Here is a 17,483-nt window from a genome sequence, read left to right as displayed (position 1 = left end):
TATTTTTCATTCCAAATAAGTAAACGTGCCATTAGTGGAGTAAGTGGGAGTATATTGACCCAAATTTGGGCGTCAATATCCCTAATAAAAAATAAAAAAAATTAATTTATGTCTAATTTCATTCAACCAAAAATAAAAAATAAAAACACGAGTATATAAATATTGAACCGAATGGTCAGAACACACACAGAAGCAGATGATTTTGGGGAGGCGAGAGTTGCCGTCACTGCTTTCCGATCAAAAACAGCAACTGTGAGTTTTCCGTCATATCTTGATTATCTTCTATCTGTAGCGGTTCCATTGCTATCTTATACTCATCTACTGGACCCGCATTACTTTCGATTGCTATTTTAGGGTTTCTGAAGGCTCTGCGAGCTTAACCGTTTCGAAGATAGGGATTGTATCTATGTTTTCGTTTATTTTGGGCATTTTTTAGCTTCAGGCTTTCATGCATGCATGGATTGTTCTGTATATATTGACTACTTATTAGTTATTACCAGTGATTGAGTACCGACCTCTGTTAGAGCACTGCGGTGTTAGTTTTGAAGCAAATTAGGGATTTGGATTTCTCGTTGTTTCAGTTCAGATACTTGTAATACTGAAAGAGAATTTCAGTTTCGTTTCGAAAATTGGCTATCTAATATAAGTTTCTCGATGTCTTCAGTTTCTTTTGGGAAGAGAATTTCTCGGTTATTGAAGAATTGTTATATTTTTTGCTTACGATGATAAAGGTTGCCTTTCAGGTTGAGTGTTAGTCAGGTTGTGGAGAGGCCTGCTCGTAGAATGGTAAAGGTGGAAGAGACTGAAGGTCCTGAATTTAAATGGGGAATGAAGAAAGCAATTGGTGGAAAAAACAAAGCCACACAGTTCTATAAATCTTTTACTTTCGACGGGGAGCAGTATGACCTTTATGACTGTGTTTATCTTTACAAGGAAGGCGAGCCAGAGCCTGAGATTGGTAAGATAATAAAAATGTGGGAAACTCCACAAAGGATAAGGAGAGTGAAAATCCTATGGTTTTTCCGTCCTTGTGAGATTATCAATTTTCTCGGTGATGAAGAGATACTCGAGAACGAGTTGTTTTTGGCATCTGGTGTTGGTACAGGCCTTTATAATCTGAATCCAGTGGTAAATAAATTTGATTGTGTTTGTATCTAGTTTTGTTTCTTATATTGTTAGAAATGTAAGTGTTGCTTGATCTAGTTGCACTGGTATTAGATACAGTGTTGGTTTTTAGTATAAGTTAATTTGAAGTGAAGTGTCTTTTTAACTTTATTAATAACGTCGATATTTTGTATGTTCAATATCTTTTCCATAAACCATATGTGCTTCTGTTATTAGTCTTCGTGCTGCCATCAACTTTCAATATTATTGCCACTAAATTTTGCATCATAAATCTACGCATCTGTGCACGGTTTAAAAGTTCTAGAATAAGTCGTGACATGTTTTTTTTAATATTTGAGAACTTTAAATCACTGTTATCTTTTTAGTGGCGGTTCTTATCTCTTTATGTAAAGACTTATTATAAGTGGTGATCCACACAAGTTTGCTTTCCATTGATACAGCCATCCACTTGTGATAAAAATTAAATGTATCAGGGGTTTCCCTGTGTTTCTCCAAAACACATAACTAAATATTATTTGTGCTTATTGTTTTCCTGCAGTAGTTGGTAGATATAATGTCTCCAGAGTTATTTTGTATTCTAATACAATAAATCATACTTGCTGAACATTAACATTCAAATCAGGAAGCCATTGCTGGAAAATGCAATGTTCTGTGCATTTCAAAGGACAAGGAAGATCCTCAACCTTCAGATGAGGAGCTTCAAAAGGCCGATTTTGTATTTTACAGAACCTTTGATGTTTCGCTGCAGAAAATCATGGATAAGATAGAGGGGAAAATTGCTGATGTTGATGGTACGTAAACTTGTCAACCTTGAGTTTTTTGTAGTTTGAGCTATAATTTGTTGTTCAATATAAAATTCTTATATCTGTTATGTTTACAAAATTGTTGCAGTTAAATTCCTTTTTAACAGAATGAATATTCAGAAGCCTGCTGGCGATCTGAATGTTGATTTAGGAAAAAACAAAGTTTGTGGTAATGACACAACAAGTAATGAAACAATGGTTCCATCAAAGCAAAACTCGTTTAAAGAACACATAAATTTAGAGACAACGGGAAATTCTTTTGATAAGCATAAACTTTGTGTGGAAAAGCGGATATCTGCCGTAGGTTTAGAATCAAGTGAGATGGATAAAACTGATGAAAGACAACAAGATATGTCAAGTCCTAAGACTGTCTTAAGTTCTAAAGGTAAAAGTAGGGAGGAAGAGGTTAATCTTGACAACGTTCTTCCAAGAAAGCTTGAGGTGGAAGAAACAATCTCTACTAAGGAGGTTGGTGATTTGGACAATAGACCAACTAAGAAGGTGAAGCTTGATACTAGTAAAGCATCTAGTGACGATAGAAATAGTCACGAGCAAAGACATGTTGAGGCGGAAGAAAATAGCAATAATAGAAAGAGTAATGCTATATTGGAGCACACACAACTTGAGAAGGCAAACATGAATGCAAGCCGAAGTAGCGAGCATAAACACAAGATCAATGCTAATGGGAGTTATATGAAGGATTTATCACCAATTGCTTCTCCAGTCGATGAAAGATGTAAACGCAAAGGTGTAGAGGATACTATTGGGACAAATAAAAGCCATACCAAGAAGATGAAGCCCGATGGTAACGCAACGATTCCTTCCAATGACAAGTTGCCCAAATCATTGCATGGAGACGGTAAAAGTAAGGCCCAAAAGGCTTTATCACCAAGTAGCTCCACCATCGATGATAAGTGTAAACATAAAGATGGAGGGGAGTCTTTAGTGGTGGACAAAGACTCCAAGAAGAAGATGAAGGTTGGCGATAAGGCGACAAGTCTTTCCACTAGCAAGCCACCTAGACCAACCCCAAGGCCGCCTAAAAATAAGGCCCAAAAGTTTGATGGTCAAGTGTTGGAAGTCACCCGACATTCGGATGCGGTAAGCAATAACATTCCTCCTTTTAATTTTAGTTTAATGGTCCTCTTATTAAGAGAATTTCCCATGCTTGGGTGTGACAAATTATATCTTTGGGAAACCCAAACCTTAAATATGTCATAATTTTGATGTGGACTCTAATGGTTCATGTCATATATGGCATATCATTTCCTTGAACTTACCATTGCCTTAATTGTTTTACTTCGTGTAGAGTAATGTTGATGGGAATGATAATAAGACTTCATCACCAATTGCTTTTGGATTTGATGATTCGCTTGGGAAACACAAAGCCCCTTTCGAGAAGATGAAGTCCGATGTTAAGGCCCCAAGACTTTCCAATAGGGAGTTGCGTGAACAATCTTCCACACAGTCGCAAAATAAGTCCCAAAAGTTAGATGGTCAAGTTGTGGAAGTTACTCAACGTCCGGGTGCGGTAAGTGATAACATTCGTATGCCTTTAATTATTCCAATGCTTCTTATTGACAATGTTTCTAATGGTTGGTGCGACCTTTCACACATGAACAATATTATTAGCTCATGGTGGTTGTTGGCAAACCAACATTTTCGGTCTTACCAATGCAATAAAAATGTTTTAGTGTACCAAGTATCAATGTCAATCTATTGTTAAATGCTCGGCATTGCCATATTTTGGAACACCAAATAGCTTGAAGAAAGGCGCTACTTATATTTTTGCATTGGCACACCGAATAGCACACCATTGGAGATGCTATAATTAGGTTTAGCGTTTTTGGCCCTCGATTCTAGTACTTGATGAGTTCACTAGAAGTCAACTCGTTTGAGTTGGTACGCATATATTGCAAACTTCAGAGTTAATACTCACTAGTACTTGGTCATGGTCGAGGATTTCATGCATTGCAAAACCCATCTTTATGCCTTGCGATTATGGGTATCCTCTTGGCCAAGTCCTATTCTACATATCTTCATTCTTGTAGCTTGTCTCAGACATGTTTTGAGTTTATCTTCAACTTCCTAATGTCTTCTTTAGAAACAAGCGATTAAACTCAATTGTCATCCTCTTGATGTTTGCATCAACTCATTGCTTTGTCATAAGCACATCAACTCATATTGCTCTCTCATAATTGAATCTCTTTCACCAAGGTGACTAGAGAAAATACCGATTATGGGCTTGTTTGGGTTTGCTTATGCAGGAGTGCTTTTGTTACAAAGCATGAACCAAAAGCGCTTTTGTTACCGATTATGGGCTCGTTTTTTTTTTTCTTCTTTGCTTGGGTTAAAGAACATGAACCAAAAGTATCAAAAGCGCTTTTGCTAATTTGAGAAGCCAATCCCAAATGAGCATATATAATAAGCTTTGCATGTCCTTTTCACCAGACTTTTTCACACTATAGTGTACATGTAGCGGGTTGTTTGGTGTCCTTTCATATTAGTGTTGAATATTTGGTTGACCTTAAATGTTTCACTTGTAGTTGATTAGACACTAATCTAGCCCAATTTCTTAATCGTACGTTCACCCACACCAAACTAAATTTCATCCTCATGGTTGTTTTTTTTTTTTTGGTGTGTTTCCAAGTGCGATAGTGCATACTATTACTTTTGGAATTGTTTCACTTTCATGCCTGTTTTCTTTTCCATCTTGGTTTTTTCAAATAGGAAATTTTGCAAGTTACACCAGCTTTCCGGATTTAGACATTTAGTAAGCTCTTTCATCAGCCCAATTGCTGATCTGGATTTTTTTTCTTGCAACAAGAAGGAAAACTACTGCGCCATCCCAATTAGATGCTCCCCCAATTCTTCATTGACATCTCCTCTAGTTTCCTTCATATGTTCGAGCCTTTCTGCAAGCTTGTTTGATCAAAATATCCATCACTTCAGCTTGCCACGAGGTGAAGTTCACATTTTCATCAAACTTCACCTCAATTTTAGCACTAGAGTTGCCCTGTAGGGTTATACCAATTTGTTGTGGAAGAACTGGTACTCAATGTGTTACTCAACTATGGTTAATTGTGGTTGATATAGGTTCTGGAACTCTAATTCAAACCCAAACTGTGGAGGTCGTTACAGATTGGCAAGCAGGGGATAAACAATGCAAACTAAATGAATAACAATAGATAAAGAACCAAAAAACACAGAACAAGACACGAGATGTTACGTGGCTAAGATACCTAGTTTACAGTATGGTATTTAACTATTGTGAGAACAACAAAACTTTACGACACTCTACAGAACATTCTTACACGATGTAATACAGCAGCATACCAACATTGATCACTCAAACCTAATGCAATCTCTCCTCTCTGTCTCTGTCTCTCTCTCTGTCTCTCTCTCTTTGTGAATAATATAACTCTGTAATTGTCACAATAAAAAATGTATCATGTATCTCTTTCATTTTTCATTTATTGTTTTGTTAATTTACCTACCATTTGTTTTTATCGTGTGCGGATTTATAATAAGATTCAAACTTATTTCTTTTGTGTTATCAAAGCCTAATTTTTCCAATATTATTTTGGTTCTTACAATTTTTTTTTCCCATTCTGACAGGATAGAAGAAAGTGGTTCAAGAAGTTTGTGAGTGCTTCTTTCTCACTACTATACTTTATTTGAACTGTTATAGTTGCTTGATTGCATGTGGATCCCTAGCATGTTTGTAGTTAACATTTGATTTTAGTGCCTTGAGCATGCATTCCACTCTATTGCCATTTTCAAAAAAGAAAGGAATCATAATTTTTTTAATTTGAACTTCAAGCCGAATCTGGATATTTTTCACCCAAAAACAAGCCTGGATGGCATTAAGTGAATAATTGAGTGGAGGATGGGGTTGATAGTATCATCAGCCATGTTGGACTAATTATTTGACTTATATGTCAGCCCTGGCAAGAGAGAATGCAAGCTGCACATGAGCAAGGAACCCTCATTTTGCTTCAGAATTTGGATCCAGCTTACACGTCAGCAGAAGTGGAGGTAGTGATCACATTTAAGCTTTAGCAGCTTCTAGTTGTGGCCTACTTTGAAGTTCAGTCTTATTTGGAATAATCTTGTCATTTTACAATGCACGAGCGTTCCAGCTCTTGTAGTATGTTATGTTTGTCTTCTTCAAAGTTTCCTTTTATGTGGTGTTCTGTACTTTAAAGTATCATCTCTTTTTATCTTTTTTATGACATGTCAGGATATAGTATGGAATGGATTGGGGGAAAGTTGCACAGCTAAGATGATTCAGCAGACTGCAAATTCCAGCCCTTACTCTGGTATGCATCTGTTCTGTAATGACATCTATAAATTAGCGGATGCTCTCTTTCTCTCAGATATTTTTTTTTGGTTTGTAAACACAAACCGAATTCATGTTTTTTGCGTTGTGAATCTTAATGAGATGTTTGCTCATGTGGTAGGACAAGCTCTTGTTATTTTTAAAACTCGGGAAACAGCGCAGAAGGTTGCTAGAAAATTAGAGGAGGGCTGCCTGTTATTGTCAAATGGAAGGTATGTTGTTAGATGTTTTCCCAGGCATGAAATTTTTCTGTTTTGCTCTTTGACATATATTGCATTAATTCTCCCTGTGTTCTATGTTGCACTCTAGAAACATCTGAGATCCCATAAATTAAGTTTCATGCCTCCCAAGCAATCATCATTTATGATGCTGGCATTCTGGGGGCAACTGTTCTATTGTTGTTTCTTATGGCCTAATCATTCGTTAATGATGGTTATGGATTTTGATCGGCAAAGTCTCTCCCCCCCCCCCCAAAAAAAAAAAAAAAAAAAAAAACACACACACACACAAATTGTGGGTGCAATTGACCCTAATGCCATCTGTGTAATTCTTGCATAATTTGCAGCAATCACTGTTAGGGATTTCTTTCATGTGGGTTTACCTGGTGGTAGTCAAAAACTGTGAATTGGGCCTTATGAACAAGTTATCCTTGGTGTGCTTGTAAGTTCCTTATGAACAAGTTATCCTTGGTGTGCTTGTAAGTTCATCAAGGAGGGGAAATGAGGGAGAATGATCTGAATTTTTTCCCTCTCAAGTCCCTGCTTAGGGATTCCGCGGGTTACTGTTAGAAACTTATTATTGTTTGTTCAAGAATAATTTTTTCTGTTGAGTCTACCCATCTTATGATTTCAAAGCAGTTGGGAGTTTTTCAGTAGGTAATTTGTCTCTTGAATCTTTAATATTAACCCGTTTAATGAAGGTAGCAGGCATCCTTCAATGTCAATGTGATCTTTTGCTTTATCTACAACTAGTCTACTAGGGTGATCACAGTATGATGTATAATATTTTCTGTAAATCTGTAGACCTCTAGTTGGCAGCACTGCAACAACTCCTTGTTCCACAGAAAAGAAGCCACATTTTTTTGGTCATCTAGTCATTGATAAACTTCGGCACCCAATGCTAAACGAAAGGGAAATGGTAAATTCATAACTCTTTCTGTCTCATACACACGCACACAAGTGCACATGAAGTATATAATTTTTGTTCCTGTTTTAATTACTTTTCCCGCTTTACATGTTTATGTTTTCTTTCTGTGCAGAAAGAAGCTGTTTCTACTTCACATTTTTCCCAGCCTAACACTATTGAATATGATATGTCCATGGAATGGTGTGCACAACAAGAGAAATCAGATCTTTTGTGGAAGAACCTGTATAAGGTCTCGAAAATACTCTCCACCTCTCCAAATTTAGTGATGAATTGGAATTTATATTGTTTTAATCAATGTTACATGTTGTTTCCTATGCCAAACTAAATAACTATTTTTTTCCGGTCTCTTTATAGCAACAATGGAAGGAGGTGAGAGAACTCAAAGCTAAACTTAAGGCCAAATGAGCAGTGTTGGGATTGTGAAATTCCTCTTCTTGGTAAGTCTTGTAACTAAGAAAGATCTCCTGCTTCCACATCTAATTAATTAAATCCATGAGTTTTTATGCCACCATTATTCTTTATAACAGAACTGTCTCTCTCTCTCTCTCTCTCTCTACTCTAGACGCACATGCTCACGTGCTCGCACATACACGCACACATACATAGTTTAGTGGGAAAAAATATTAGTCAGTACACATAGTAGATTGTATGCTTATTTTCCCTTTTACGTGTTTGTGTTGAAGACACGTTTAAGTTCAATACAACTTTTTGAAAGCCCAAGGCATGCATGATATGTAGTTTCCTCTGTACACCGCCTTAGATGCATGTGTTTACATTAGGTTGAAAGCTGTATAGGAATCCATTCCATACTCTCCATTAGCATGCATGAAAATTTCTCTGCTCGTCTTTCCATAATTGACGGTCTTGCCACTTATGTGGTAGAAACTAAAATTGACAAGGTACTTTTTTTTTCCTCCCATATTTGGCAGAAAGCTGATGGAAGGAGTCAAGGATGGGGTAACTTGTTGGTTGGGCATTTGCAATTGTATGTGTGCAAGACCCATTTCCTGGTGTTTTGGAATCAATCGGAATTTTCTGAGCTGTGAAGGGAATCACCAGATAGCCTGGTTGATCCGAGCTCCATCAACTGTAAATTCATGTCATGTTAATGAATATCCAGTTTTTGTACAGTATTTCATCATACCATTATGGCAATCTAATGGCAGAATATTTTACCAGAGTTGTTTTTTTTTTTTGGTTGAATTAAAAGAAGACTTTTGGGTTTTTTTTTTTTTGGGGGGGGGGGGGGGGGGTGATTATATATTATAATTTTTAAAAGGTTAGAAACTAATATACTATTTTATAGAACTAATAATTCTGTCTTCCCCTCATAAAATTGCCTCGACCGTTTTGACTAGTGAGCCATCTTGTATAGAATTTGGGCCTGGTGAAATGATGAATTTTCCCATCGGATTTGTATCTTGTCATATCCTTGAAAAAAGATTTCGAATTGTCAATAATAGCTGTTCCGGTTCCTTCGGTGATATGATTGATTTGTTTGCCTCGCTGCTTTTCACCTAAAATTTTTGCTCCTAAAAATTCCAGGTGAAATGTTACCGTAAAATTGGCGCTGCTCCGTTCTCAAGTGAACAAACTATGACAGCTATCTTTCATCGGGTTCTTTCTGTTTAATGAGTAAGTTCACTCATTGGTCAAGAAATTGATCCAGGTTAGTTAAGTTCACGCATTGGTCAAAAAAATAAACATAAAAAATAGTGAATAGTAAGTGACTCAGTAACCCAACGGGTGAACTTGCTCTTACAGTGTTGGGTGAACTTGCTCTTACAGGCCTCCCGTTCTCGACTCTCGACAATGAGAGTGTACTAATTGTCTAATTTACATGCGAAGTAGCCTAAGTATTACTCTCACTTGCCTACTAAATTTTGAAGAGGTGGTAGAGAAACGACATCGTTAGTACCGCCTCAAAAAATGTGACCGTTATTTTAAAAAAAGTCCTGATTAGGACACTCATTAATCAAAGCGCGCGAGTACACATTCAACACTCTACTCTGAGCGAGTACACAAATAAACTCTCTCTCTCTCTCCAGCAAGTGCTGTCTGCTCATCCCTACTCTGTACCAGTTTTGGCACCACTCTCTTTTCAATGTCCTTCCCCATCTCTACCCTCTCTTCCCCTTCAACCTCAAACCCCCATCTCTCTAAAAGCTTCTCTCTCTCATCCCTGAAAGGCACACCCAATACCCCAAAAACTCCCATCTTCATCTCACCCAAAGTCTTTGGTTTCTGAAAAACTTGAACCTTTTTTTTTTTTGTTTTTTGTTTTTTTTTTTTTACTGTAAAAGCTTCTCTCTGTCATGAGTCATCCATGAAAGCAAACACCATATTGGCCACGCCCATTAGAGCACACATCTTCACTCACCCATAGTCTCAACTCTCAAACCCCCGTCTTTTCTCTTTTCTTAATTTTGTGAAAAAATTAAATGGGGTGCGCGCAATCGAGAATCGACAATGAGGAATCGGTGTCGAGATGCAAGGAGCGGAGGAACCTGATGAGAGAAGCGGTGGTGGCCAGAAACGCCTTCGCGGCCGGCCATTCCGGCTACGTCATGGCCTTGAAGAACACCGGCGCCGCCTTAAGCGATTACGGCCACGGAGAATCACAGCGGACACAAGAAGAGCTACTCCTCCATCACGACCAGCGGCCACTCGACCCCACCGCAACCGAGCCACCGCCTCCTCCTCCTCCGCCGCTCGAACACCTCCCTCCGCCGCCGCCGCCTCTGCCGACTTTCACTCCCAGCCCGCCGATCAAGCGCGCCACCAGCCTGCCGACGGAGGTCAGGAAAACGAGGATGCAGGGGGCTAGGTTGCCCATTGCTGAGGAGGACGAGGGCGAGGAAGAGGAGGACCATGAGGAAGAAAAAGGGTTTCGCCGGAGATCGAGAAAGGAAATGGGCGCGGCGGCGGCGACGGGTTCCTCATCGCCGCAGACGCCGGAGATGAAGGCGGTGCCGCCGCCGTTGCCGGAGTCCAAGGGTGCGGCTTGGGACTATTTCTTCATGGTGGATAACATGCCGGGGCACAGCTTGAGTGAGAATGAAGGTGAAGAGTTTGGTGAAGATGAGAATGTGAATGATTTGGGTGATGGGGATGGGGATGAGCCCAAGACCCCGGAGAAAGCGGAGGAGATTCAGGTGAAGCCGGAGGAGATTCCGGTGTCTCCAGTGACTCCGGCGACAATTGAGCATTCGAAGACAGCCCCACCGGATTTTCAGAGGATGGTGATGCCCGGTTTTACTTTGATGGAAATATTGAATCAGATTGATGATCATTTCTTAAAGGCCTCGGAGAGTGCTCAGGAGGTTTCCAAGATGCTTGAGGCCACTCGATTGCATTATCACTCGAATTTTGCTGATAATCGAGGTATGAGGTTTGGCTGCTCAGTTCACTATTCAGTTTTGGTTTAAAAAAACTATTAAGTCAGGTTTGTTCTTAGATTTGATCCCCCCTTCTTAGTTGTGTTGCAATGTGTTGAGTTGAGTGAGTTCTTTTGCTTATATGGAGGCTTGAAAGAGACCTTTATTTCACTATAAAGAAAATTTGTTCTTACTTGACTTGGTCTCTAGAATATGAATATGGCAACACTTTAGTGATTCAAACTACTTTTTAGACATCTGATCTCCACCTTAGATCTTTTCACTTTCTGATAATTCGAAATGAGGAAAAGTGCTTTATTTGAAGATGTTTGTCCATATTGTGCCCTTTAGGGAATGATAGTTATGAGTACTTAACCTTTTCTGCTATAAAAATTGATGCTTTGTAATCCCTGTACCAGGACTCGAAAGTTTTTACCTTATGAAACCACATTTAGTCTTCCTACTTCATTGTAATTGTCTTTTTTTTTTAATATTTATTTCGGATCGTAATGTTTTGCAGGACACATTGATCATTCTGCACGAGTCATGCGTGTTATTACTTGGAATAAATCCTTCAGAGGCTTATCAAATGGTGATGGAGCAAAGGAGGAAGATTCAGATGATTATGAAACTCATGCCACTGTTTTGGATAAGTTGTTAGCATGGGAGAAGAAACTTTATGATGAAGTGAAGGTGCGTTCTACTTTGCGTTAGTTTGTTTCATCTTATCTGTTTGTTACTTCATCTTGATCTAGTATCATTACTCTGCATTCATGAACAATTTTAGTCATGAAGGGTCCCTTTCTACTTGGACTGTTAATATCAGAAAAATGTACATCCCTGCTCTCATTCACTTTCACCGAACCTTATTAATCTACCGTTATGTTGATAGCAAGGGGAGCTTATGAAGGTTGAGTATCAGAGAAAGGTTGCTCTACTAAACAAGCAGAAAAAACGCAATGCTAGTGCTGAAACCTTGGAAAAAACGAAAGCAGCAGTAAGTCACTTGCATACAAGATATATTGTTGACATGCAGTCCATGGACTCTACAGTTTCAGAAGTGAATCAGATACGGGATGAGCAGCTGTACCCTAAACTTGTTTCTCTAGCTGACGCGTAAGTTTTGGTTCAATTTACATTAGAATTATCTTATTTTGTTGTTTTAACTCTTGTTACCTCATAGTCTCTTGAGTATAGTTTCTTAGTTTCAAATTATTTTGATCATGCATGAAGAGCCTTTTATTAAAAGAAGAGCAACACATAATGTTACACAAAAGAAACCATTTCTGATTGACAAATTGAACTGATTCATTTATATATTTTCTCTTGATTATAGTTTCTTAGTTTCAAATTATTTTGATCATGCATGAAGAGCCTTTTATTAAAAGAAGAGCAACACAAAATGCTACACAAAAGAAACCATTTCTGATAGACAAATTGAACTGATTCATTTATGTTTTGTTCCGTGTTGAATTTCCATCATATCTGTCATAGCTTTCACTTGTTAGTAAAGGTCACTGCAAAGACAAATCATAAGTCTAACCTTTCCTTTTGTCTTGTTCAAAGTTTGGCCATATTTATTGCATTAGACTTATATACCAGTCATAGCCATATCATTCAGTTGGTGCAAACTGTACTTTGCAAACAATCATTATACATAATTTTGGTGCAGAAGCTAGTTTGCCTCAATTGATTTTTGGATATGTTGTACTGAAAGAAGGTTTCCTCTCATTTTTGTAACTCAGGATGGGAAAAATGTGGGAAAATATGTGTGCGCATCATGACAGCCAGCTGAAGATTGTTATGGACCTGAAAGCCCTTGACATTGCCCATACTCCGATGGAAACGACCAGGCACCACCATGAACGCACTGAACAGCTATTTAATGTTGTCCAACATTGGCATTCCGAATTTGAAAAGCTTGTGATTCATCAGAAACAATACATCCAAGCATTGAATAGCTGGTTGAAGTTGAATCTGATTCCTATTGAAAGCAGCTTAAAAGAGAAAATCTCTTCCCCTCCAAGAGTTCAGCGTCCCCCAATTCAACCGCTTCTCCATGCATGGCATGATTTTCTTGAAAAGCTTCCTGATGAACTTGCAAAATCTGCAACATCATCCTTTGCGGCTGTGATAAAGACTATATTACTTCATCAGGAGGAAGAGATGAAGCTAAAGGAGCAATATGAGAATACAAGGAAGGACCACATGCGTAAAAATCAGGCATTTCAAGACTGGTACCAGAAGTATATGCAGCGTAAGGGGCCTGGTGAAGCAGATCAGGAGAAAAGTGAAGATGCGAACCACAAGGATCCTATTGCAGAGAGGCAATTTGCAGTTGAGAGCTTGAAGAAGAAAATGGAAGAGGAAGCTGAAGCTCACCAGAGACATTGTATCCAGGTCAGAGAGAAGTCACTTGGGAGTCTCAAAACTCGCTTGCCTGAGCTCTTCCGTGCAATGTCAGACTATGCTCACACATGTGCTGATGCTTACGGAAAACTTAGGTCCATCACAATGCCACAAGCTTCAAATGGTAACTCTCATGTGTAATATCAGTTTGCAGTTTGCTAGAATGTAGAAAGGAGTAAGGTTATGCAACTTCAACCACAGTGAAGTACTTTTTGTATGTGCCAAACTTGTTTCACTTGAGACTTCATTGGTTAGTAATCTTTGCAACTTAGTCCTCCTGCAGTCATTTCTCTTTATTACTCAATTGATTCTGAGGAAAATTGCATGTAACTTGTACACTAGGTCGAGATAGAGCTCAATTGGTGGGAAACCTATGTTTTCTTGTTCTCTTGAAATCTAAAGGAGAATCATTTTCCTACATTTATAATTTGCTTTGCTGACTTTAGTGCTAGATCATCTCCAATTGAAAATCTTTCTAGGACTGTATAGAATGCTGACAATCTATCCTTACTGATTGGTCCTAAGGAGAGCAGACCACCTATAGAGAAAGGTCGGCTTTTAATACTAGTATGGCCCCCTGCCATATCTCTTGTCAATTGAGAACACATAAAAAGGGTAAAAAAAAATTTCTCCGCTAACTCAATTATCAATCATTACAAGGTAGAAATTTTCTACCACCACTTTATTTTACTGTTGTCGATCGATGATGCCAGAATTTTCAACTCGTCTTCAGTTCAATGTGAAAATGGCAATTAGGTCAAGAATCAAGATTACCCCTTTTCCAAATAGTTCAGAGGCAAAGCCTTGACTTTTGTTTTCCCAAATTAATTTGGTGAGTTCCACTTGAAGAAGCTTCATAATTGGGTGCCCCATATATGACCTACATCAATGTTCGTCAAAAGAGAAGTTTGCGTGTAGCAAATGAACAGAAGATGTGCTTCAGCTCCTGTAGTTCATCAGATGACATCTCAGTTGAGTTATATCGGACTGTTTGATGGGTTTTAGCATGAACATCTGAGGAATCCTCCTCAGACATAGCGAGAATCCTCCTTAGGAAGCTTAGGGGTGGGCATAAAATAGGGAAAATTCGGTTACCGCCCGACCCGACCCGAATAAAACGAGTCAGAAACCGATCCGAATACAAAACGACGTCGTTTTGCTTTAAAACCGCACCGACCCGATAGGCTCCGGTGCGGGCTCGGTTCCGGATCACGAACCGCTCGAATTAAGCCGCCCGACCCGATTTATTATATATATATATATATATATATATATATATATATATATATATATATATATATATATATACAGATCTTATCCAGAGCGAGGCCTCGCTCTGAAATTAAAGTGCGAGGTTGGAGTTTAGGGTCACTTTTCGGTCGCATATCCACATCTCGACCGTTCAGTTTTTAGATACTGATATATAGATCATCTATGCAAAATTTCAGCAAAATTGATGATCTTTAAGGTATCTAACTCGCTTAAACCAATGGATGAACTGAATCTGTCAAACCTGAACCGTACTAGCTTTAAGGCAGTTATCAATGCCTTAACGACTATCAATTTAGCTGAAATTTTGCAGAGATGATCTATATATCAGTATATAAAAACTGAACAGTCGAGATGTGGATATGCGACCGAAGAGTGACCCTAAACTTCAACCTCGCACTTTAATTTCAGAGCGAGGCCTCGCTCTGGATAGGATCTGATATATATATATATATATATAGCAAATAAAAGGATATTTCTCTCCACCCTAGCCGATCTATCTCTCTCTTTCTTGAACTATCTCTCTCTCTCGAACTCATGTCGCCGCCTCATAGCCGCCACGCCAATCTCTTGCTTTTAGTTCCTCTCTCAGTCCCCCACTTTCTCTCGACATCAGCTTATTGGGTGAGTTTCTATCTTGAAATTTTGGGGTTAGGGATCTGGGCTGAGATTTTGGGGTGAGGTTTTCATTTGTTTAGGGATTTCAGTTTGAGGGTTTTAATTAGGGTTTCGATTTGGAATTTTGGGGTTCTAGTTTGAGGTTTTTGATTGTTGTTTAGTTTCTGCTTAATTTTGATTTTGCTTTCTCTCTTTTTTCTTGACCGACTTTGTCTCATAAGGACATAAGGCATGCAAGAGATCAGCAGAAGCTTTATTGCAAACAGGAATTTAATACCAGTCGTTGTTCCATGAGCTTTTGCATTGGCAGGATCCCAAAATCTCCGTTCTCTCTTCTTCTTCTTCTTCTTCTTCTTCCTCTTCTTCTTTTTTGTTTTTTTTTTTCTTTCCAGTTCCTGTGTTCAAATCAAGTTGAAGACAAACATGTGATGACTGATGAGAGTGTATATTATAGCCGTAGTTCCTAGTTTGCTGCGTGTTCTTGTTTTGACATCAAGAAATATGTATGTGCAGGTTATCAAATTTCATTTTCTAGTTGCTGTTTAAGGATGCGGTTTGCACCGAAACCGCACCAGCCCGCACCGATAAAACGGTGAAACCGGAAATCCGGTCTAAACAATGAAATCTCGGTTGCGGTTTGGAATTTGGACGTACCGCATTATCGGGTTCGGGTGCGGTTTCAGGCCCAAACCGGCCCGAACTGCACCGAGCCCAGGCCTAAGGAAGCTATGCATTTCTATGCACTCTATGTACCTCTAGCGCCTCTGGAATAGTACTAAAGGAAGATTCTCGCTATGTCTACTAATTTAATTGTCTAATGAGTGGGTCTATAGATATGTACCATTGTGGGTACTACCACTATATTCTTGTCTACTGCGGAAGGGTATGTAACAGCCTATTCTAACTTCTGTTGCAATATATTGGCACCTGTTAATGCTCAAAGTCTGGCGGTAGCCAAGCCTTCGTTTAACGCGGGTCCGGCGGGCGGACCGCTACTCTGTATACTTGGTGATTCCTGCTAGCTGCCAAATGAAAGGCAGGGCGTCAGAGGGAGACCGCGTTGGGCGGTCTTCACTTCTCCGATGCCTAAGTCAGTTGATATATATAGGCAGCATAGTAATAAATGAGAGTTAATGCGTAATTTAATGAAGGGAGAAGAGAGGACCTTTTATAGGTGAGGAGAGGTCTGATCTTCTCCTTGTTTTCGATGTGGGACTGAAGTGCTTCAGTTCCCAGTTTCAGTAGCTTCTGATGCCGTCTTGGCAGAGTGCGTGGCGGCGCGTCAGCGGTGATCCTGGGGAACGCTTGTGCTCAGGCCGTGGCCCGCCTGGCTGCCTATCTGTGGGTTACTCCTTTGACGATAGTTGGTACCTCTGGCGGTACGATGAGGGTGTCTGATTATAGCTAATTATGCTTTGCAACGTACATGTAGGTACAAGTCCCCCAAGTCCCCAGTCAAGGAGGGCAATCTTGGTTGGGGAGTTGATCGGCGGTGTGAAGCGTTTTCTTCCGCTAGGCTTTTGCAGAAGCATAATTAGCGTCAGTGCGTTGTCAACCATGGATATTACTGAGCAAACGCTTTATACCCTTTCGGGTGGGCCCCTGCTAGGCCCCCCAGGGAGTCCCCCACTCCCCGGCTAAGATGGACCTCCGGATGGTCGCGAAATTTGTTTGGTGAGGGGGAGCTGCACGGAGCAGAGGGTGTTGGGTAGCGAACCCAATCTTTAGGACCCGAGTGACGGGGGTCAACGTACCTGATCAGGGTCGTCGTAGACTGTTGACTAGTCCCCGTGTCCCGTAGGGACAATCTGACTGTAACGCCGCGTGGCGGTCATTTGTCAGAATGAGGCGTGGCCTCGGGATCCGCCGCTGGCGGGAGTCCCCCTGCTGGTTTATAGCAGTAAACAGCGTCCAGTGGACGTGCTTGGCGTTAATTTATTGAGCGGTACCGCGCTGAATAAAGTACGCGATTTGTCAGATAAAAGAGGTTTCCGCTAGAGGTGCGTAGCGGAAGGTGCCCCGTTTGTATGATGACAAGGGAGAAGTGTCGCTTTTAGGAGACTTCGTAAATAATAGCTAATGAAAAGTTCTGCTGGCGGGGTTCCGCCCAGCGGAGAACGTCACTAGGAGAGGATAAGTGAGAAGTTTCGCTGGCGGGGTTTCGCTCAGCGGAGACTCACTTGGAGAGGACAAGTGAGAAGTTCCGCTGGCGGGGTTTCGCTCAGCGGAGACTCACTTGGAGAGGACAAGTGAGAGGTTCCGCTGGCGGGGTTTCGCTCAGCGGAGACTCACTTGGAGAGGACAAGTGAGAAGTTCCGCTGGCGGGGTTTCGCTCAGCGGAGACTCACTTGGAGAGGACAAGTGAGAGGTTCCGCTGGCGGGGTTTCGCTCAGC

General features: G+C 40.1%; 2 protein-coding genes across 2 annotated transcripts; both read left to right on the top strand.

Moving 5' to 3' along the window:
• Window positions 1-145: 145 nt before the first annotated feature.
• On the top strand, window positions 146-8,596 carry LOC133738754 (protein ANTI-SILENCING 1). The gene is made up of 13 exons (XM_062166350.1): window positions 146-252; window positions 744-1,128; window positions 1,748-1,916; window positions 2,017-3,029; window positions 3,238-3,459; window positions 5,547-5,573; window positions 5,874-5,966; window positions 6,172-6,250; window positions 6,392-6,482; window positions 7,293-7,407; window positions 7,529-7,645; window positions 7,771-7,853; window positions 8,346-8,596. The coding sequence occupies exons 1-12, from the start codon at window positions 197-199 to the stop codon at window positions 7,819-7,821; spliced, it is 2,418 nt and encodes an 805-aa protein (XP_062022334.1). The 5' UTR covers window positions 146-196; the 3' UTR covers window positions 7,822-7,853; window positions 8,346-8,596.
• An 836-nt stretch (window positions 8,597-9,432) lies between these two features.
• LOC133740470 (protein ALTERED PHOSPHATE STARVATION RESPONSE 1) lies at window positions 9,433-13,498 on the top strand. The gene is made up of 4 exons (XM_062168426.1): window positions 9,433-10,800; window positions 11,314-11,486; window positions 11,686-11,909; window positions 12,539-13,498. Exons 1-4 carry the CDS (start codon window positions 9,858-9,860, stop codon window positions 13,341-13,343), a joined length of 2,145 nt encoding a protein of 714 aa, XP_062024410.1. The 5' UTR covers window positions 9,433-9,857; the 3' UTR covers window positions 13,344-13,498.
• The last annotated feature ends 3,985 nt before the right edge of the window (window positions 13,499-17,483 follow it).

Source organism: Rosa rugosa, chromosome 3 (assembly GCF_958449725.1).
Source record: "Rosa rugosa chromosome 3, drRosRugo1.1, whole genome shotgun sequence".
Classification (NCBI taxonomy): Eukaryota; Viridiplantae; Streptophyta; class Magnoliopsida; order Rosales; family Rosaceae; genus Rosa; species Rosa rugosa.
Note: the sequence above shows the minus strand (reverse complement) of the source record. Positions and strands in the feature narration are given on the sequence as shown.

Bases quoted from the DNA above. Each gene is read 5' to 3' on its own strand.
- LOC133738754 (XM_062166350.1), top strand. From the start codon at position 197: ATGATTTTGGGGAGGCGAGAGTTGCCGTCACTGCTTTCCGATCAAAAA. The intron at 3,460-5,546 runs GTAAGTGATAAC...CCATTCTGACAG, and splicing joins TTACTCAACGTCCGGGTGCG to GATAGAAGAAAGTGGTTCAA. The intron at 6,251-6,391 runs GTATGCATCTGT...CTCATGTGGTAG, and splicing joins AAATTCCAGCCCTTACTCTG to GACAAGCTCTTGTTATTTTT.
- LOC133740470 (XM_062168426.1), top strand. From the start codon at position 9,858: ATGGGGTGCGCGCAATCGAGAATCGACAATGAGGAATCGGTGTCGAGA. The intron at 11,487-11,685 runs GTGCGTTCTACT...TTATGTTGATAG, and splicing joins AACTTTATGATGAAGTGAAG to CAAGGGGAGCTTATGAAGGT. The intron at 11,910-12,538 runs GTAAGTTTTGGT...TTTGTAACTCAG, and splicing joins CTTGTTTCTCTAGCTGACGC to GATGGGAAAAATGTGGGAAA.